Below are 22,244 nucleotides of genomic sequence, written 5' to 3'. Positions count from 1 at the left end.
GTCTGGAAAAAGTTTAAATTTAAAAAAAAAAAAAATAAATAAATAAAATAAAAAAATCAGATAACCATTTCCAGGGCTGGAAACTCTGAACAGCCTTGAAAAAAAAATTTTCCTTCAGGGTCAAGAAATATCTTTGAACTTTTATAAAATTTATTAAAACCCCAAACTGCTCAGTATTTAACAAAGTGCTATAAAAGAAAAAAAAAGAAAAACAAACAATCTGAAAAATAAACAAGAGAGGCAAGGCCTTCAAGACTCACTTGTGATACACTTTAAAAAAAAAATCCAAGGTTTTTATGTATTGAGTATAATGCATTTACTGTTATATTTTTTGTATTCTCTAAACTTGGCACTTTGATCTGATATTCGACCCAACAAAAGATCTGTCATTATTATCATTTTTTGTTCAAACAGGAACTTCTTTTGCTAAGCATGGAAGTTTTATTTATTTTGCAAACGTTTTGGTACAGATATTAAAAAAGGGAAATTACTCTGTAATGCTAGGGGAGTTAATTTGCTTTAAACTGATCTTTCCCATCTTAAACATTACATTTTGAAACAAGAGAGGCAAGGCCTTCAAGACTCACTTGTGATGCACTTTAAAAAAAAAAAATCCAAGCTTTTTATGTATTGAGTATAATTTCAAAATGTAATGTTTAAGATGAGAAAGATCAGTTCAAAGCAAACTAAGTCCCCTACAGAGTAATTTCCCTTATTTTACTGTCTGCACCAAAACATTTCAAATAAACAAAACTTCCACGCTTAGCAAAAGAAGTTCCTGTTTGAACAAAAAATGATAATAATGACTGCTCTAGCTGTTGGGTCAAATATAAGATCAAAGTGCCAAGTTTAGAGAATACAAAAAATATAAATATAACAGTAAATGCAGTTTGCATATAATTAGGCATTCTTTATTTTTTGGTGTCCATCCCAGAGGTGCAATATTGTTTTAAACAAGATGACTAAAAAGAACTGAATTTTTCCTATTTTTATGCCTAATTTGGTGTCAACTGACAAAGTATTTGCAGAGAAAATGTCAATGTTAAAGTTTACCACGGACACACACACACACACACACACACACACACACACACACACACACACAAACACACAGACAACCGAACACCGGGTTAAAACATAGACTCACTTTGTTTACACAAAAGAGTCAAAAATGATAGAAGTTAACCACCAAAACCAGGATATCTGCCAATCTCTTGTTGCCATGGCATAGCAGATGGATTTTTTGGGGGTGTTTGTTTTTTTGGAAAATATTGAGTCTGGTCTGGAAAAGGTGTGGAATTTTGTTTGATCACATATATGTGGGAACCCTGTATTGTAAGGTTAACAATATTTACGTTTTAAGTAATGAGTGATGATTGTGTCACAACAGCCAGGATGAAGCCGTCATAGAGATTGAAGATCGCAGCCCCAGCCCCTTGATGGAGGGGGGTCCGGGTGTGGAGCCAATGGACTTGCTAGTTGCCACACCAGGACCGTCCCGTGAGCATCCAGTCGACTTGCACCTTGCCCATGCTGGCCCTTGCACCATACCCCCTGGGCTGGAGTTTGGGGTCAACAGGGTGGTGAGTCCTGCTTTTTTCTCTTAGTCTGTTGGATTGAAAGCTGTTACAGTAAAGGGTACACTTGTTGTTGGAAATAAAGCTGATATGGTAAAGGGTAAACATATTTGAAATAAAGCAATTCCACTATTTACAGTAAAGGGCACACATGTTGGAAATAAAGCTGTGACATACTAGTGTTGATGGTGGAGTCTCCCTTCGGACCGACGGATGAGTAGGCAGGCAGGCTTATCTGTCGGTGTGTGTCCCTCATATGGGAGAAGAGGCCAATTCTGGATGTGCAGCACTTCCCACAGGTGTTGCAAGGGAAAACGTCTCCAGAAGTTGAGCCCTGCTTCCTTCGTTCACGCTTCTCCTTAATGGCCAACATTCTCTTGTTTTCAAACATCTTTATGCCACTAGAGCACAGCATCCTCCAGCGAGAGTGGTCAAGGGCATCAGTTTCCCAGGAAGCGATGTCTATGTCACAGGCTTTCAGGTTTGTCTTCAAGGTGTCCAGCATGTGCCACTGCTTGGAGCAGGGGTGCATCCATGTGTTCTTGTACTTGTCCGCTTGTTGGAAGAAGGTGTTGGCGTTGGTCAGTCCATGCTGCGCACAGAGCGAGAGCAAAAGCAGTCCATTGGAGTTGCACTTGCCAGTGTCGTGCTGTCCTAGGACTTTTGGCCTCGAGGAGAAGTCCACGCCGACGCAGGCATTGAAATCCCCAAGGATGATCAGCCTGTCCTTTCTGTCTACCGCTGAAATGCTGAGCTCCTCGTAGAAAGCTTCTTTGATGTCATCAGGGTTGGTCATCGTCGGGGCATAGCAGCTGCTGACTGTGGAGAAGTGATCCTCGGACAGCTTCAGACACAGGGTCATCAGCTTGTCATTTGTCCCACTTGGAAGGCTGTCAAGCTGTCGTGCAAGTTTGGTTTGTATGGCAAAACCCACACCTGAGGTTCTTGAGGTACCATCTGGTTTCCCAGTGCTGTAGAAGGTGTAGCCCCCTCCAACTTCCTCCAGCTGGGTTTCACCGACAGACCTGGTTTTGCTCAGGGCTGCTGTGTCCACCTGGTGCGATCAAACGTTCTAGCAAAGAGCGTTGTGCACCTTTCTGGTCTGTCATCTCTGTCCTAAAGGGTGCAAGCATTCCAGGCACCCAGAGTCAGGGCATGACTCCTGGTTCTTTTCTTCTGTTGTTTTCGACTGCTAGTGTTGGATGTCCAAGTAGGTGCGGTTTCCTACTAGGTACTAGGTGAGGCAGGCTTTGTTTTGGGATCCTTTTATCTCCCCTTCCCTGTGTGGGGAGAGCAGTGCTGTCCCTAAAAAGGGCTGCTCTGGCGCTGTGGGAGGATACAGGTGCCGCATCTGCCCCAGTCTACAGCGGACGACCATCACCCCACAGCCGCTTGTGTGCAGAGTTGTGACTAGGAACTGCCAGCAGCATCCTCTACCTGTTCCCGTTACCACTTCTCCATCGCCGCAGGGCTTGGGAAAGCTGGGTGTTGAAGGGCTAGCTCGTCTTTCCAGCATTAGCCTGGTTGCCTGACCAGCACAGGTGACTTTTTTTTTTAGTGAAGAGGAGTTGTGCAGTCCATTCCCCACTCTCTCACCTACCGACGCTCAGAGTCCCACAGGTGCAGATACTGCCACATGTAGAACGGCCTCGGCAGGTGCAAGTTTTTACTTCAGAGTTCCATCTCCTAGGAGGACTTCCAGCCAAGGATAAGAGCTCCCCCTGCTGTTTAGTCATCCTCTTCCGCCTTCACAGCTGTTGGGAAAGGATTCCTCATCCGCCTTGTCCGTCGTTGGGAGACTTTACAAGTGGCAGGTAGGACTGGGTTACATGGTACCAGTAGCAAGGGCTAGTGTTACTGTTACAGTAAAGGTCACATGTGTTGGAAATACAGCTGTTATAAATGGTAAAATGGCACATGTGTTGGAAATAAATCTGTGACATATTAGTTATTACTTTTGCGTTAGTGTACAGTAAAGGGCACATGTGTTTGAAATAAAGCTGTTACAGCGAAGGGCACACATGTTGGAAATAAAGCTGTTATGCTAAAGGGCATACATACTGGAAATAAACCTGTTATGGTAAAGGACACATGTTTATTAGCATTACTGCTAGTAGTGGTTATTCCTTGGTTTTCTATGACAGTGGGTGTAAGATAGGTTGGAGGTGGTTTGTGAGCAGATGAATTCACTGACATATCAGCCAAGTACACATGGTATGAGCATGCACTAATATCAATTTTAACCTTTGATTGTAAGGACATTTGAACAGGAGTATTCAGATTAAAAGTATCTGATTTATACTATAGGCAGTGTAAAGTGATGTCCTATACAAAAAAGACATACATACAGATTGATTTTGTTTGTTTCACCACTTTTTTTAATGTATTTTTTAAGGTAATACCATAATTAAATAACAGGTAAGACCAATTTAAACAGGAGAGATTCATTCACTTAAGCTTCAATCCAGTCGTGGTTAATGCTGTTAGTGTGTATCAGTCTGTGGTTAGTGGAATGAAAGGTACAGAGGGAGACATCAAGTAAAAGTGTTCATGGATTTTCTCCCATTTGTAGAGTTCTTTGTTTACTCAGTACTGGCATGCAAGTCAGAGGCCAAACAGAGAGCGTGTTTGAGTGAAATTGAATACCTGTTTATGAATAAGTAGTTTGAGTTTGATAGTTCTTGCTCTTGGCCTTTCATTGAGTGAACTTTCAGTACTCAAGTTCTGTTGCAGTTTCACAGACATGACATAGGCACCAAAGCTTGTGGAGTGATCCATATGTCTACAATGTATATCTATGTATATTTTTTCTTTTCTTTTTTTTTAATGGGGAGATGGAACAGGAGACCAGATACCTGAACTTACACATGAACACAACACGCTAGTCAGGGTTTTACGGGTTTGTTTGTTTTTTTCTTTTTTGGTCAAAATTAAAACAGAGTGAAACCTTGTGGTGGTGAATGCATTTTTTTCAGCTGGAGGTGTTTCCGGCGGTGAAGCGGGGCTATGTGAGTGAGCTGCTTGAAGAGTTCATGGCGCAGGGCACACTGGATGATGCGCTGAACCTCACCATGGACCGCCTCCTCCAGAACCCACACCCCCCTCAGCTGCAGCAGGACCACCAGGAAGTTACCGTAAGTTTTCACTGTCAGTTTCAGTTTCTTGTAAGGAGACGTCACTGCGTTCTGACAAATCTGTATACGCTACACCACATCTGCTAGGCAGATGCCTGACCAGCACCATAACCCAATGGGCTTTGTCAGGCTTTGAGTGCATGTATATATATTTGTGGGTTTCTTCTACAGAATTTTTCCAGAGGACAGCCCTTACGTTGCCATGGGTTCTTTTTCAGTGTGCCAAGTGTGTTCAGTATACGGATCCTCGGTTTATTGTCTCATCTGAATGAATAGACACTCAGTTGGATTTTCCTGCCAAATGTGGGAGAATGGGTGAGAGTGGGATTTGAACCCAGACCTTCATGGACACTATTGGCAGAAAAGTGTGTTCATCATTCTGCCACCTGCCCTGGAAGTCACACCATAAGTCAAGCAACAAATATGGAAGCAGTTTCAAGGAGTGTCACAGTGTTTGGAGTGATCCATATATGCCACACCACATTAGCAGAACTACGGTTCATCAGGCATGAGATTTTTCCGACTGTAGTTGGATTTCCAACTGAAAATTGGCTCCAGAGATCATTTTTGAGATTCGTGTAAATCCGTTAAGAAAATCGGAGGGGTGGAGGGGGGGGTGAGGGTTTTTTTTTCCAACCCACAAAGGTTGCACGAACGTTGTCCGACCGATCGACAAGACAGACCCACAGCGTTTCCTAAAGTACCCCATGTTTGGATAAGCAAACCAATTGAGAATATCTGTTCCGTTGCTCCTCTGTCATCATTCAGCTTATCCGTATTCGGTCGGAATTACAAAACTCGCTCGCGGGCTTCACGACTTGCAAAAATGCCTGATTTCGTCGATCGTCTTCCGTCATTGACAAAATGAGGAAACTCACAAAGGATTAGAGGATTTTTGCAGCAGAGATCGATAAAGGAGTGAATAATAAGTGGAACTGGGTCTGGCAAGATGAGATTGTGAAAACAGAAGTGAAGAATAAAAAAATAACTTATTCGACGTCATTCACAAAATTGACACCGTGGGCAAGGCCAAGTGCGATTGGTGTCAGATTGTATGGGTGCAACTCTTCAGTCTTAGCATGGAAATCTGTTTTCACATTTGCATTAAAAATGGAGTGTCCGTTTTCTAGAAGAAAAAAAGAAAGAAAAAGCCGATGGGCCATTCTATATCGTTTAATGATGATCTGCCAAAAATGAAAACGGAATGCTCTTTCGAAAGTGTCATTTGTTGACCTGTTGAGAGGCAATCCAGTGACTTGTCAGAGCACCAGAATCGAAGTCCGAAAGTTTCCTAACGCACTGTGAAAAGCACGCACGCGCGGACATGCACACAGATGTCATCACACACACACACGCACACGCACACACGTGGCACAGACATGTGAGCGCGCGTGCATGCACACACACACACACACACACAAACTTGTGGCGATCTCCATCCCTGTCAAGCCATAAGGGCCATGGGTACATCTGCTTGACCCTCTGTTCATTCAGCAGAAGCTGCCAACGTTTGCCACTGTATGCACAAGTAACATTCAGTGTTGCAATTGAAACAGAAACTTTGTAGCAACTTATTGATGTCAGTGCCTTTTCTGACACAGCCACACTTCTGTAGTACAAACAGTACATGGCAAGAGTCAGTGTATTTAGATTTAATACCTACAGCCGGCCAGATTACCAAAGTTACACATGCACGCACAGACACAGAGCTGAATTGAATGCCTGGTTCTGGTGTTACTGCCTCCCTGCTTGTGTTTGCACAAACTTTGACCGAGTTTACAAGTCCAGACCTTCGTGTTTTTTGTAAACAATGAGTGACACTGAAGTTGACAAAGCTCAGGAAATGAGTGACCTTGTCACCAGTGATGATTCGTTTGCTGACAGGGATTCTGGTGAAAACGGCTTTGTTATTTTGACACTTGGGCATGCTGGCTTGCTTGTTGTTCATTCAGTTTTGTGTCTCCTGCTACAAAAACTGGGGGGTGGATGATGGGGGTGGGGTGGGGTGGTAAAGTGGGTTAGGCATGGATCTGTTGCGATTTCTTGACCAAATCAAGCTAGAAAACTGGAAATTATTTTGATTTAAAGCATTCTTGCTGCTTTTGAAAGCAACATGAGCTAAAAGAAAACATTTATTTCTGTTTTTGCCTGTGATTGCATAAAGTATTGTAGATGTGCGCATGCGTGGCGTCAGTGGGCGTGTCTCAAACAAATAATACAATGCTTATAATTTCATTGCTTCAGTTATATTCATATCATGATTCTACAGCCAGAACATTTTTTGTACAGTTTAATGCCAATTTTGAGATTTTGACTCTGTAAAAGATGTGAAAATACCTATAAACATTGTAGTTGACATTTTTGGAAAACAAGTGTGCAAAATTTGTTGATTATATCCTGTGGAATATCTCCAACTACATACAAGGTACAGCCTTTTTCTTACTTTTATCTGATTCTTCATTCACTCTACTTTCCAAAAATGTATAGGTTTACCTATTTATTCTTACTGATAAGCATACAAATGCCCCAAATCAGAGCACAGGTACCGGAGGCAAACCATCCCTTTGTTTTAAGCATGATTTCTGAAGGTATGTTTTATTATATCCAGCACTTTGAGGGTTAACTCTTTCCTCCCATGTCCGGCTAGTCCAACCCCTATTCTCAATCTCTTTGTCTGTCTGTCTGTCTCTCTTTCTCACATACACAGAGTTGCATTGAGTCCATACACACACACACACACACACACACACACACACACAAGACACGATTTTGAAAATCATGCCCCCAAGGCTGACTTTACAGGTTTAAAGCAAAAACACTTCAGTTTAGGCAGAATTGGACTGATTTTTTGTCTTCTGTGGGTTGGAATACCTCAGCAGCACCGGTGGCCCGCAAGTGCAGATTTCATGGTTTGAAATTGAGAAAAACATTCAGCTTCAGGGGGCTTCGCCCCCAGACCCCCCACCAAGGGCATTGCCCCACAGACCCCCACTGGGGGCCTTCTGCAGCCCCCAGGCCCCCACCTTTCAGACTCAGTCACAATTTCCCAATCTCATGCCTGTTCATACATTACAGGTTTTAAGTCATTCAACCCTATGTCTGAGCATTGTTAGGGCATCAAGTTTTGTTTCATTAAAATGGTTTCCATGCACACGGTCTACATGTGCAAAAAACACAAGCAAAGAGAACTAACTTCTTCAGTGTTTCTGGTTTGTCCACATGTTTCGATTTTGAGATGAAAATTGGTCATTTTCGGTATTTTTCTGCATTTTCTGCATCAGTATGGCATGGAAGCCAGCTGAGGCTGTACACTCCCAGGGTTTAATGTTTTCAGGGTTTTTAAGAGTTTGTTTTTAAAAAAATGATACGTCCTTTTTTCCAAGTCATTGAAAGTCCTTTAAAAAAAAAAAGCCCCCTGGCATGTGGGGCAGCAAGGAACTGCCATCAAGGTTCGTCAATTTTTTTGTGTTTTTTTTAATTCTGGCTCTCTCTGTGAGTGTAACTGCCAAAAATAAAAAAAAGGAAATAAAAAGATGGAAAAATTATGAATCTCTGGCTCTCTCTGTAAGTGTAACTGCCAAAAAAAAAATAAATAAATAAATAAAATAAATAAATAAAATAAAAAGATAGAAAAATTATGAATCATTTCTTCATTTCTGTATGTGGTAAAGCACTGCAGGGAAAATCCTACCTGAATTTAAAGTTAAAAGCAAAATGATAATTTTACAGATCTGCCAACAGTTCCATATTGGGCAGAATTTATATCCCTAACTTGAACTGCATTCCCAAAGTCCACACAGCCTTTGTGTTGAATTAATCCCCCAACCCCCACCCCCCCACCCACCCCCCAAAAAAAGAAAAAAAAGAAGTCTCTGTATTGTTTGAATTGTGATGACATATTGACTCGCTGTATAATTAACATTTGCCCACCATGTAGTTCCACCAGCCCACTTTCTTGCCAGCCATTCACATTATGACAGTGTTTGTCAAAAGCCACCATTCATGGACAGTGTACTTCGATGTTGAACTCCAGTAATGTTGAAATGTTTGAAATCAACAACAAATTAAAGTGTATGAGATATGTGTTGTGTGTGCTGTATTGACAGTGCATTCCACTCAGCTTTCAAATATTCCCTTCAGATATTGAATTTATTCCCCATAGTCAGTGCAGGGGTGGCAGGTCTGATTTTAATTAGAAAAAAAAATCTGGAAAAGGTTCTTCTTGATGCAGCAGACAATGATTCAAGCAAAGGGCATATGCAGGCACTCCAAAAAAAACCCCAAAAAACTATGCCTTCCATGCAGCTTCTGGACATGATAGTTAAAAATTGTTGGCCTTTATTGTTTCAAAAGTTTTGAAATTTCATGTTTAAAAACCTGTACAAGCCCTGGCTTCAGGTGGAAGTGCAATTACTTGCTGTTAGTTACATTTGAAGTACAGGAGTGGGGGAAATATCTGAGAAGCATGGTAATATTTTCATTGTTGAGATTTGGGATCCAGTTTCTTTGGATACATGTAACTGAACATTCTTATAGTATGTATGAAATTGAAAATAATTGCGTTTTACACACTGGGTCAGATAAATGTGGTCTTTATTGATCATACAGATGATTTTTTTTTTTTTTTTTTTTTTTTTTTTGCTTAATGGTATGATTATTTACAGCTCTTACTGATTTGTTATTTGTTGGTTGGTTTATTGAATTGTATTATTAGTTTAAAAGATTTTTTTTTGAGGAATTTATGTGAATGCCTGTGTATCACTGTATGCTTATCTGGTGTGTGTGTTTGTGTGTGTGTGAGACAGAGAGAGCTCATTGACGGAATATTTTTCACTTGTTCTGCTCAGTCTGGGTGTCAGTTTCCTCTTCTATGTCTCCTGAGCCCCTGGCCCCTATTTCTCCATTTCTGTAATCTGCAAAGTTTGGCAGCATTGCCCCAAACCAAGAGGAGACTCACATAATTTTCTGTTGTCTTGCAGGTGGTCCATGTGGAGCAAACCAACACACCTAAGGACAGGGACTTGTTCAAGTTCAGTGATGCATCTGCATACCCTCAGAGTATGGCTTCTGACCGTCTCAGCGCGGAATTTCGAAATGTATGTGTTTGATGATTTCACTGTTGTGTGCATTGGTTTGTAGAGTTTAATTTCACTGTTGTGTGCATTATTTTATAGAGTTTGATTGGTTTTTCTCTTCCCTGAAGTGTGAGTCTAATTATTTTGAATGTATATATTTTCTTCTAACTAAGGTGGTATTGGTGAACTTTGCATTGTCAAGCATATTGTTTTGCTATTGATAACTTTGCGGACAAGTTGGCTAGTGAGGTTTTTTGACATTTGTTTCCAGTTTTATTTATTTTCTTACCCAATATATGAACACAGCATTGAAATCACAAAGCAATGTGAATCTCACACACAATGATTAGTTGACATTGATAAGGGCAGTTTCATGGTATTTGATTATAAGCTTTGCGCCATCAGAGTTGGGTAACATTCATTGTGCTTGAAACATAGCAACTGGTACCACCTGCTGATTAGGAAGTATGAAGTTTATCTTCATCAGCTTGACTTCAATATGCTACGTAACAGCTGTGCATATTTCATTTCAGTAAAAGGCATAATTAAAGAAAAAGACTTGTGTAATGACTTCATCTTCATCTTCAGCCCACATTAACTGCATACATTAGTTCAGGAGACAGTCAGTTTTAAATCCCCTGCCTGAAATGTGATTTCTCTTGCTTTTTGTCTCAGCATGAATGGTAGTGCAACCCATGACTGACACATAGACTTGCTTTCAAGAAAGAAAGATGTATTTTTGTTTTTTTTTAAATTTCTGTGTGTATATATATATATATATATATATATATATATATATATATATATATATATATAGACTTGCTTTCTAGACAGAAAGATGTTTTGTTTTTTTTAAATTTCTGTGTTGATTTTTGGTTGAAGTAAATGCGAGAGCTATGCAATACTTTCATCATTTTTTTGGTCCTCACTCCAACAGGTGAGGCTGGAAACCATCAACTGGGTGGTGGAAAAGTGCAAGGGACACTACGCTCCAGCCTACTTATGCCTGAAACGGTCATTGGATGACTTGCTGGATAAGCTAGGAGGTCAGTGTGAGTTGTTCTCATCCCACTGATGGTGGTGGTGGTGGTGGTTGGCGTCATTTGATAAAAGTCCACTCATAGATGGGTTATTCTTCACTGCTGGTCACACAAAGTCGGAAAAAATTAAAGCTGGTTAAGTACAGTTTAAAGTGGTTGTTTTATCTTCTCAATCCTGTATATTTTCAGCACAACTGGATGAAAACAACAAAAGTTACTTATTTCCATGTTGTGTATGGATAAAGTGGGGACTCATAGTGCTTTATACTGGACACAAACATCTGACTGAAGCGGTTAAAAGACTTCTGTTACACTTGACAAATAACAAGAAATGTCAGTGCATTGTTTTCATGTACACATTTTTACTGTAACTTTTTTTCCCCAGAAAAAATTGTGTTGGAAAATTAAAGTGAACTGGATCCCCATGTGCATGATTTGTTGCTTATTATTTACATAATGGAGTGAAAAGCAGATATTTGTACACATTTTATTTTACAAGCCTTTTGTAGTATCATTGCTCTGTTTATTTTCTGCAGGCAAACAGAATGAAGCCCAGTATTCAAGAACATTGGGTGGTGCTGGACATAACACAATTACAGTGATTTTCAATGAAGGTAACTTGACATGTAAATTAGATGATACTCATTAGTTCAGAAAGCAACTGGAAGATATACAGATCATGAAATCATTTTTGCAGACTTAAGGATAATCTGCTGTTCAATGAAAAAAAAAAAAAAGATGGTTACACAATTTTTTAATGCTCTCACACAAAACAAACAACTAGAAAATAAGTGAACATTTCTGTTTGTAATTTCTTAGGCACCAAAAAAGATGAGGGTATTCTGCGAAATACAAATCTGCATGGGGGCAGACAGATACTAAATACTAGATATGAAGCTTGTATACTTGCATATCCACCTGTCTACATACCTGCCTGTCAGTTTCTACATACATGTGTGTATTCGTGCATATGTATATCCAGCATGTACATACACATTCATTCACTTGCACACACACAAATATATGTACACATATGTGCTTAATAGACGCTCTTGAGCATGTGTATTGGGTAAACATTCACAGGCAAGAAGTGAAGAACTGTCACTTCTGTCCAGAAGTCGTCTTCATGGAGAGGAGGGGAGGGGAAAGTTATTTGGTTGTTAAAGATATACAGTTTGTTTACAGGAATACCAGACTGTATTTTGCAGGTTGTATCACCTCTTAAGACAGTGAATAGCAATAAAGGCAACAAGCACAACAACAAAAAAGCTTGCTTTGGACACTGACAGCTTCACTGTTCTTTCAGGAGAGAGCAATGAGGAGAAAAGGGTCTGGCCACTGATGAAATCATTACGTGCCTTCAATGCTAACAGGATGGTTGTGAATCACCCACGACTGAATGCGGAGATTGTATTTGTTGGTCAGCAGTTAAAGCAAGACAAGGAGGTAATGGTTTCATTTCTAGCTGCATTGCATGATGCTATGTGCGTTCAGGTGTGACAGTATACTTCTTTGAAATGGATGAACAGTTATTATTTTGCTGCTGATCTTCTTCATTGAATCCGGGCTGCATTTGACATGTTCACTCATTTATGCTTGTATGCATGTGTGTGTATGTGTGTGTGTGTGAGAGAGAGAGAGAGAGAGAGAATATAAATGAATTAATGTGTTATTGAGGCAGTTGGCTTTTGGTAAATCTCAGATTTAATTACACATACTTAACTGTGACCCAACTAGTGCAGACTCCGGCAGGGGTCTGACATTCCTGTCCTGTGCAAACTACTATCCGCCTATGCGGAGAAAACAAAAGCAACTACGGCCGATAACCTCCCAGAAGTAGGTAACCTCCCCTTTGTCCCCCTGCCTAGCACCCTCTTTTGACAGCAATATGCTTTAAACGTAATTTTAGATAGAAAATGTCCTCTTGTTGCCATGAATGAGGGCTGGGGGTGATAGTATGTTTGCAGTGATTGTGACTTGTCTTGATGGTGTCATCAAAGTAGCAAACAGTACATCACATATGGTTTAGTTTTCTAAGAAAATATTTTGAGAGTTTGTGTTTATCATTCATGCCTATTTTAACTTCAAGTGATTGTAGAATTGGCATGGAGCATGCATATTTGAAAGTGTAGCAGCATGTGTGTATGTGTGCGCACAAAATATCATGCAAATGTGTGCTGTGTTTATGTTTACATAAGCATGTGTATCTCTGTGAGATATGCACATATGAAGATCTGTGTGATTCGTTTCATTTCATTGCCTAGTGGTGCTATGATATAATGTGTTTTGTCTGTTGACTTATAAGGAAATGGATCGCAAGATAGCTTGGCAATTGCTGGAGTCGGAATACGAAGAACAGGGACAGTCCATTGAATGTGGCTGCTGCTTCACAGAACATCCATTTGAAAAGTTTGTCCAGTGCTTTGAAGGGCATCTCTTTTGCTGCCAGTGCCTGCTTGGATATGCCCGTGAAGCTATTTTTGGCACTGGAAAGGTCAGTCCATGGATCTTCATGTGTTGAACAAAACCATGAAAATGCTTTCTGTCTCATCATTTCAGAACAGAGCACAGTGAGTCACAGATTTTTGTTTCAAGTCATTTTTACGGTGATTTTTGCTAGAACTGATTATTTTGAGAAATATGAGGCAGAGCAGGCATGAGATTTTTCTGACTATAGTCGGATTTCTGACCGAAAATTTCCTCCAGAGGCCATTTTTGAGATTTGTGTAAATCCGTTGAGGAAATTGGGGGATGGGGGGGAGTTTTTTTCCGACCCACAAACGTTGTCCGACCAATCAACAAGACAGACCCACAGCGTTTGCTAAAATACCCCATGTATGGATAAGCGAATCAATTGAGAATAAGTGTTCCGTTGCTCCTCTGTCATCATTCAGCTTATCCGTATTCGGTCGGGATTACAAAACGCGCTCGCGGGCTTTATGACTTGCAAAGATACTTGATTTTGTTGATCGTCTTCAGTCATTCACAAAATGAAAAAACTCACAAAGGGTTAGAGGATTTTTGCAGCAGAGATCGATAAAGGAGTGAATAATAATTGGAACAGGGTCTGGCAAGATGAGATCGTGAAAACAGAAGTGAAGAATAAAAAAATAACTTTATGGGTAGGCAACGCCATTCACAGAATTGACACCACAGGCAAGGCCAACTGCGATTGGTGTCAGATTGTATGGGTGCAACTCTTCAGTCTAGGCACGGAAATCTGTTTTCACATTTGCATTAAAAATGGAGCATCCATTTTGTAGAAGAAAAAAGAAAGAAAGATAAAGCCGATGGGCCGTTCTATATCGTTTACCGATGATCTGTCAAAAATGAAACCGGAATGCTCTTTCGAAAGCGTCGTTTGTTGACCCCTTGAGAGGTGATCCAGTGACTTGTCAGAGCACCAAAATCGAAGTCCGAAAGTTTCCTAATGGTCTATTGAAGTTGTCAAAATGCTGATGACAAAAGGCGATCCCTACATTGCATGCATTGATATCACTGAAAAGTATGCACGCGCGCACATGCACACACATGTGGTTGATCACACACACACACACACACACACACACACACACACACATGCACAGATACACCAGTGCGCGCGATCTCCATCCCTGTCAAGCCACAAGGGCCATGGGTACATCTGCTTGACCCTCTGTTCATTCAGCAAAAGCTGCCAACGTTTGCCACTGTATGCACAGGTAATATTGTTGCAGTTGAAACCAAACTTATTGACATCAGTGCCTTTTCTGACACAGCCGAGGCTTCTGTACAGACAGTTCATGGCAAGAGTCATTGTATTTAGATTTGAGACCTATAGCCAGCCAGATTACCAAAGTTACACACGCACATAGACAGAGCTGAATTGAATGCGCGTGCGTGCACACGCTTGCGCGCACACACACACACCCACACACACTCTTTGAAAAAAAAACCAAACACATGAATGCATTCACATATACACATACTCTGTTTTTATTTATTTTATCTCTCTCTTCTTCACACTTGCACATGTGAACACATAATATTATGAACGCACACACAATCACACAGAGCTTAATAATACACACATGCGCGCACACAGTCACACACACACTCTCTTTCAAGCGCACACACACTCAGAGATTGAAAACACACACACACACACACACACACACAGGATTGTATTTAAAGCAATGCACATATAAGCACACATACAAACTTGCACTTTTTCCTCCCACCTTCCCCACTCTGTCTCTTTGTCCCTCTCTCCCTCTTTCTGTCTCTCTCTCTCTTTCTTGCAGAAACACACAGAGTTGAATTTAAAAAATACACACACACACGGAGAGAGAGAGATCTATTGAATTTGAAAGCAGTGCATACACATGCACAAATACAACCTGCATTCTTTCCTCCTGCCATCTCCCCTCTCTTTCTGTCTGCCTCCCTCTCTCTCTCTTGTTTACACACAGTTGAATTGAAACCACACATACACACACATGTGCGCACTCACGCTCGCATGCTGTCTCTCTGTCTTTCTTTCTCCCCTGAACACACACACACACACACACTCACACAAGTCCATGCTAGGGAACTCTCAGCAAATCGCTATTTTCAGTCCCCAAATCCCCAACCCCCCTCCTGCAGACTTCACTTTCATGATTTTCTGAGGTACCCCTCCCCTCTCTCTTGAGACTCCTTCCAGTGCTGAGGGAAAGGGGGTGGGGGAGTGGGGGGGGGGGGGGTTATGAAACCACTGTCAATGACTGTGGCAATTTTGGCACTGAGCCAAGACACTGACCACTAGCTCCAGCTGAGAATCCTTGACTGCTGAAAGTGATATAACCAGTCACAGACCCACCCCCTCCTCCCTACAGTCATTCCACTTCCCCCTTTCTTTCCTCAACCAGCACACATGCATTTCAGTGGAACAGAGACTACAGCTGAAGAGACCAGATGGTCAGTTACATTGGAACAGTGCAAACTTATGTGCTGAGAACATTTTCCTTGAAACACATGCTCAGTCAGTCACTCACTCACAAACAGTTTAACACAGAGAGAGTTGTATTTAAAGCAGTGCACATACATGAACTTTAACTCTTTCCTCCCATGTCCAGCCCGACCACTATTCTCAGTCTCTTTGTCTGTCTGTCTGTCTCTCTTTCTCACATACACACACACACATACACACACACACACACACATATGAGACACACACACACACACACACACACACACACACACACACACACATGAGACACAATTTTGAAAATCATGCCCCCAAGGCAAAAACACTTCAGTTTAGGAAGAATGGGACTGATTTTTTTTTCTTCTGTGGGTTGGAATACCTCAGCAGCATTGGTGGCCTGCAAGTGCAGATTTCATGGTTTGAAATTGAGAAAAACCTTCAGCTTCAGGGGGCTTTGCACCCAGACCCCCACCAGGGGTGTTGCCTCATGGACCCCCACCTTTCAGACTCAATCACAATTTCCCAATCTCATGCCTGCAGAGGGAGGGTGATGTTTTCAGTTGTGTGACAAATTCACATTATATTTATTATCATGATATGCAACACTGTCCTTATTACTTATTTCATATTGTGAAAAAGAAGTTTTGATGTAGAGAGTTCCTCAAGTGATCAGTTTATGAAAGTGTAATTTAAAAAAAAAAAATTTTTTTTGGGGGGGGGGAGTGTGAGGTTGGGGAGTTATTGTTATTGTTCTTCCCCAAGCAGTCACTGTGCACTATATGCTTAATTGTAAAGGGTGATAGAATTTTTGAAAGTGTGGTATTTTAATTTTTGTATCTTTAAAAAAAGGAAATTTTTTTGTATTTGTGTTACAGTTGAATCTGACCTGCATGACAGCTGATTGTGACTCCACATTTCCTAAAAGTGAGTTTTTTAGTCTCAGCAAAATAAACCAACAGCTGAGAAAGAGTACCCCAGCATATCAGGCTTCATTGTTGTGTGATTGTCGTCAGATTGATTCTCCAGATTATCTTATTCAGCTCTGCTGTTGATTTAATTTAAACAAGTAGTAGCAGAAACACATGAATGACAAAACAATTGGGTCACTGATGGATTGGCCAAGTGGTATTTGTGATGTTTTATTATTTGTACATAGAATATCTGGTAATTTTTGCCTTGAACAGCATGAAGCTATCAAATGTGTGTTAATGTTTTTTTGTTGACATACATGTACATTTTGAATGTTTATGGCATCTAGTGACAATTTTTCTTGATGAATCTCATACCTTACAGAATGAGTTTAGTTTTGCACAAATAAATGTTCTGTATCAGTAAAGGTGCACATTGGATGAACAGTTACTACCAAATATTGAACAGTCTTACGGCTTTGGCAAAGAGGATAGAGTCACAGACTAAGAACTAGGACATGTGGCAGTCTCCACTGCAGGTGGGATGCACACTTAGCCTGGTTCTGTGATGAAGTGATTGTTGTTATCAGTAGGGGGCGTGGTAGGTGCTGTACTGCGTATGTTGAATCAGAATGCTAACGCTGTCAAAGCGCAGGCTCTCTTCTGGTGTGTGGCCTCCTGGTGACCTGACTGGTAGCCCCCTGTGGACTGCTAAAGCAGTCAAGCACGGATGTGGCTGAGAATGAGTGACATGAGGGTAATGTCACTGAAACAATGTGGATGATGGGACAGCAAAAAACAACAACAAAAAACAAACACACACACACACACAAAAACTGATAACCCCCCCCACAACAAATGTTGAAGTAAAAAACAAAAAGACAAAAACTACTGAGGTATTGTTTATTGGCATTCCATCATTTGGCATACTGGTTGACAGTTAGCGGGCAAATATTGGCAGTAGTGATATTTTATTTTTGGCATCTGCTCATTTAGGCCAGCTGGAGAAAGCTCTTCCCGTTGACATGATGCAAAAATACGAGGAACGAATGACAGAGGAAAACCTCAACAAAGCTGCCATGGAGGATCTTGTCAGGCAAGTGCACAGTGTGATAAGATAAGACACAACTTTACCTTCTGTAAGCTCACAGACATTTGTCTTTTGGCTTTGGTACCTGTAACATTAAATGTATAATGCAGTATCTTTCAGACCATTTATTAAAATGTGCATCCCAATTATATATAAGAAAAGCGAACATTCATTTCCTGCAACACGCAAACTCATCCAGTCATATGCACACACACCCAGTCACCTCTCCCATCCACCCCTCTTCCCTCACCACACACACACACACACACACACACACACACACAGAGTCACTACACACTGGCAACAACAGCACGTCAGTTATGCTAGAAATATGTCCTTAATCTTAATAGATTTTTGTAATCTCCCATTTTCTTCTGTTTTGATTTTTTGCTTTTGATTTGATTTTAAAAAGTCTGTTACAATCCAGAGATACTATTTTGTTAATGCTCTTGTGGAAATTTTAATGAATAGAAGAGTATGATGTATTTTAGCTTATTTTGCAGAAGTATATATGAATTTTTTTCTTGATTGTTTTTAAAGGTATTTGGCACTTTTCATATTTAATTGGAATAAACAAAGGAAATTCATGAAGGCGTGTGCATGTGGACATGCACACACACTCACACATTTACTCACTTTTACACACACATACTCACACACTCTCTGCCTCTGTCTCTTTTATCATGGTTGAATAATTAACAACATTGTATCACACACATATCTACAGAACAGGCAACTTTTATCCTCAGTCCAGACTGTGTCCATAGTTACCAACTTTGAGCGAGTACGACATTAAACAGGCTGTGGTATCAACACTGCTGAAATGTTGATGAAACATGAACAAAGGAAACACAAATGCATGAGCTGCTGCAGGCACATTTGTTGATGATAGATAGGAACTTTAAAAAAATAATTTAATGCAGACGTGGACCAGCATAGGATGAAGTTCAGTGCTGTAACTATTTGGCTGTTGCTCCTTTTTTTTGATAACAGCAAAAGCTGCAGTGTATATAATAGTGTACATAACAATGCATTTATTGACTTCAAAATCATGGCACACTGAATACACATAAGCAGCTCCCAGTGGCTTCTTTGTGATCTATTCCTTTATGTCAAATATCTTATAGTATTGTTATTCACAATTGTGCTCTGTTAAAATGAGTCCTCTTCCATGTCGCCTCTGGTAGTTTTGGGCACAGCTCAGTTAGAACTAGGTGAGTGTCTTGAATCTCTTCAACAAACCACAGACACATGAATTATATATGTAACCAGACTCTTCCATGTAGAATTCTACGGTTTCATGTTTGTTTTTCAGATGCCCATCCTGTAACATGGCTGTTGTGGTGGATACCCATGTGCTATACTTCCAATGCCCCAACTCCATCTGCAGAAAGGTTTGTGCACTTCAAAAATTCACTTGTTGATGCAAGTGAATGCGTTAATTGAAGTCCACAAACAAAAGCAAAACAACTTAATGGTCTGTAGTTCTTTTGCTTTTAGTCATTTCTGCCTTTCTTTTTGGGAGTAAATATGTAGGCTGATTGGGCACAGTTATGTGGGATTCACTATTCAGTCAACTTTAAGTCTGTCCACTTTGTATCTGTGTTTTGCAGCATAAGAAGAGAGAGAGAAATGGGGAGAAATGCAAATTTGAGTGATGGATAAAGAAACCCAGGGTGGCAACGGTTATTTACTTATTTGAGCAAAAAAGATTTGCTGGTTGCTTTTACAGCCTACATGACAAATATCAACAAATTAAGGGACGAGAAAAAAATATTTGTTGTTAAGCTTGTGGCACAATTTCATTTATTCTACTTTGTGCATGGATGGGCAGAAACACAATTTGAGATCAGCACTCACACACATTGAAGCACATGTAATAAACTTGATATTCTGTAATCTCTGAATGCATTTGTTTTATATGTTTTTGGCATTCTTTTTGTTTCTTCTTAAAATCTCTGGGGTTTGTATCTTGTTACCTTATGCTGTAACCTAAAAATAATACCTCCTTCTTCCAAGAATTGTTGTTACTTTTTCATACCATCAACAGCAATCTGATATATTTCTAATTAACATAGAAACAGTTAGCTGGTATGTGTAAATTCTGGGCTGTTGTTGCTGGGAAGAACAACATACATCATACATTGATCATAAAACTCCTGATTACTGGTTATTTGCTCATAAAAAGAATTTCTTGCACTGGCTGTTATTAAGCCTAAAGTGGACAGAACATACATGACTTAGTAATGGTGCTAATGTGCATGTTTGTTTGGCTTACTTGACTCAGTTTGCTGTCAATTTTATATGATTATTTTGTTTCCCTCCAGGAGATGTGTCGGAAATGCAAGGAAGACTGGTCTGACCACAAAGGAAAAACCTGTGATCAAGTGGAGAAAAAGGACGAGACCAGGCTCCGCACCTCATAGTACGTAGTTTCCATTTACATTCATATTCCTGTGAATGCATGACAGTTTATGCGTTCGTAAAGGAAATACATGAAATCTTATACCCCACTCGGCCACTGTGTAACACTGATAGGCACTGAGGACCGAGGACCAGGTGATCAATGGTTCAAATCCACAGCTTATCAAAGTTAAAATGCCATATTGGGATTTTTCAGTCCCTGAGGGACAGGTGTGTGAAAGATTGAGGGTGTAGTTTGGATATAGAATTGAATACGATAATGGATATTAGTTCAGGCAAATAAAGTGATGCAGCATGTTTGACTTTGAAATCACACAGTGCGTTATAAAAAGAAAATCTGTATGAATGTGTAAAGCTATGTTTCACATATTTTGATTTGCAGTTGTTCAGCTGTTTGAAACATGGTCACAAAATATATCCGTGGATGTCCGAAGATTTATAACAGTGAAGATGACTTTGCAGAGAAGCAAAATTTGTGGTCCTCAAAGATCCCGAAGTGGATCCAATCATTGGATCATGAAATTTAGGAAAAATATTTTAAAAAAACAGAAGCACGTTGGAATCTTTGATCATGTAATTTTTGCAAAGAGCTTCAGTACTTATCTCATATGTAATCTTTGGTAATCTTTGAGGACAGATTAAAAAAAAACAACAACCCAAAACAACAAAAGAGAGCACAGGAGCACATTTGAATCTTTGATCATGCAATTTTTGCAAAAGAGTTTCAGATCATAGAAGATATGAATTAGAGCTTCACTACTTTTCATTGTCATATATGTAATCTTCCTGAATGAACAAAAATGATTGTTGAGACATATATGAACACACAGAGCATAAATGCAGATTTGCATGTATGACATACATGCAACCATCTACTCTACATATATTCTTCACAGAAACACACACAGGTCAGGACAGATGAATACATGGATGTGCATAGAAGTAAAATAGGAAATTGCTGTTCACACTGATCTGTTCCCATGGACAGTGAAGAGAAGATGACTGAGGCCAGAGTGCGCACCTGTCACTCCTGCCAGGCCCAGTTCTTTAAAGAGGAGGGCTGCAACAAGATGACCTGTCGCTGTGGGGCCACCATGTGCTACATCTGCAGGAAGCCACAGGTCAGACAATATTCCTCTCTTAACGATGTGTTTGTGATGTTTGAGAGTTTTATGATACGAACTGGAATAATAGACTGTTGGAAAGGGGGCTCGATTGAACGAGGTGATCCGTACCTCTGTAATTTGTCTGTCTGTCATTCTTTCTAGCTCTTCCACACAATGCGTGCCTTTTTTAGTTCTCCCACACGAATTCATGCCATTTCTAGTTCTCCCACAAAAATATGTGTCTGTGAGAGCAATCAATCATATAATCATGTGTCTACAACCTTATTCACCTGTATCTAGATAGGTGCACAACCTGAGTATGACGTCATATACTCTTCCAGATACATACACTACATGAGTATGTACACCATGCATAGGCATGTCTTCCCACTTATTTTTCCTTACATTTTTCATGAAGCATTATCACATTAAACATTTTCACAAACACATACTGCCTCTTGTGTCTCCTGCATGCACACATGCGTCTATATGCGCGCGCGCACACACACACACACACACACACACACACACACATGGAAATACTAGAGTTTGCAAACTTATACACTTGTGCTTCCTTACATGCTTTATATAGGTAAATTGTTTTCTGATTCAGAGCATCTTTGTGAGGCCCTGATCTATTGTTATTTTGTCATGGATTGCTTTATGACTCACATTATTTTTGATGGGCCCTGATTGTCATGTCATGGATTGCTTTGTGACTCACATTATCTTTGATGGGCCCTGATTGTCATGTCATGGATTGCTTTGTGACTCACATTATCTTTGATGGGCCCTGATTGTCATGTCATGGATTGCTTTGTGACTCACATTATCTTTGATGGGCCCTGATCTTTTGTCATTTTGTCATGGATTGCTTTATGACTCACATTATCTTTGATGGGCCCTGATCTGTTTTCATGTCATGGATTGCTTTATGACTCA

General features: G+C 40.3%; 1 protein-coding gene across 4 annotated transcripts in view; it reads left to right on the top strand.

The window, feature by feature from the left end:
* Positions 1 to 22,244, top strand: part of LOC143285827 (E3 ubiquitin-protein ligase RNF216-like) — a 46,841-nt gene that overhangs the window by 16,878 nt on the left and 7,719 nt on the right. For all 4 annotated transcript variants that reach the window (XM_076593276.1, XM_076593262.1, XM_076593270.1 and 1 more), the window contains 12 exons: positions 1,391 to 1,583; positions 4,553 to 4,711; positions 9,691 to 9,807; positions 10,724 to 10,832; positions 11,363 to 11,440; positions 12,133 to 12,272; positions 13,132 to 13,320; positions 16,650 to 16,698; positions 17,679 to 17,778; positions 19,088 to 19,166; positions 20,100 to 20,197; positions 21,185 to 21,317. In XM_076593276.1, the coding sequence (XP_076449391.1) occupies positions 1,391 to 1,583; positions 4,553 to 4,711; positions 9,691 to 9,807; positions 10,724 to 10,832; positions 11,363 to 11,440; positions 12,133 to 12,272; positions 13,132 to 13,320; positions 16,650 to 16,698; positions 17,679 to 17,778; positions 19,088 to 19,166; positions 20,100 to 20,197; positions 21,185 to 21,317 (1,444 nt within the window). The remainder of the gene's footprint in view (positions 1 to 1,390; positions 1,584 to 4,552; positions 4,712 to 9,690; positions 9,808 to 10,723; positions 10,833 to 11,362; positions 11,441 to 12,132; positions 12,273 to 13,131; positions 13,321 to 16,649; positions 16,699 to 17,678; positions 17,779 to 19,087; positions 19,167 to 20,099; positions 20,198 to 21,184; positions 21,318 to 22,244) is intronic.

This window comes from Babylonia areolata, chromosome 1, assembly GCF_041734735.1.
Source record: "Babylonia areolata isolate BAREFJ2019XMU chromosome 1, ASM4173473v1, whole genome shotgun sequence".
Classification (NCBI taxonomy): Eukaryota; Metazoa; Mollusca; class Gastropoda; order Neogastropoda; family Buccinidae; genus Babylonia; species Babylonia areolata.
This window is presented reverse-complemented; position numbering and strand designations above follow the sequence as displayed.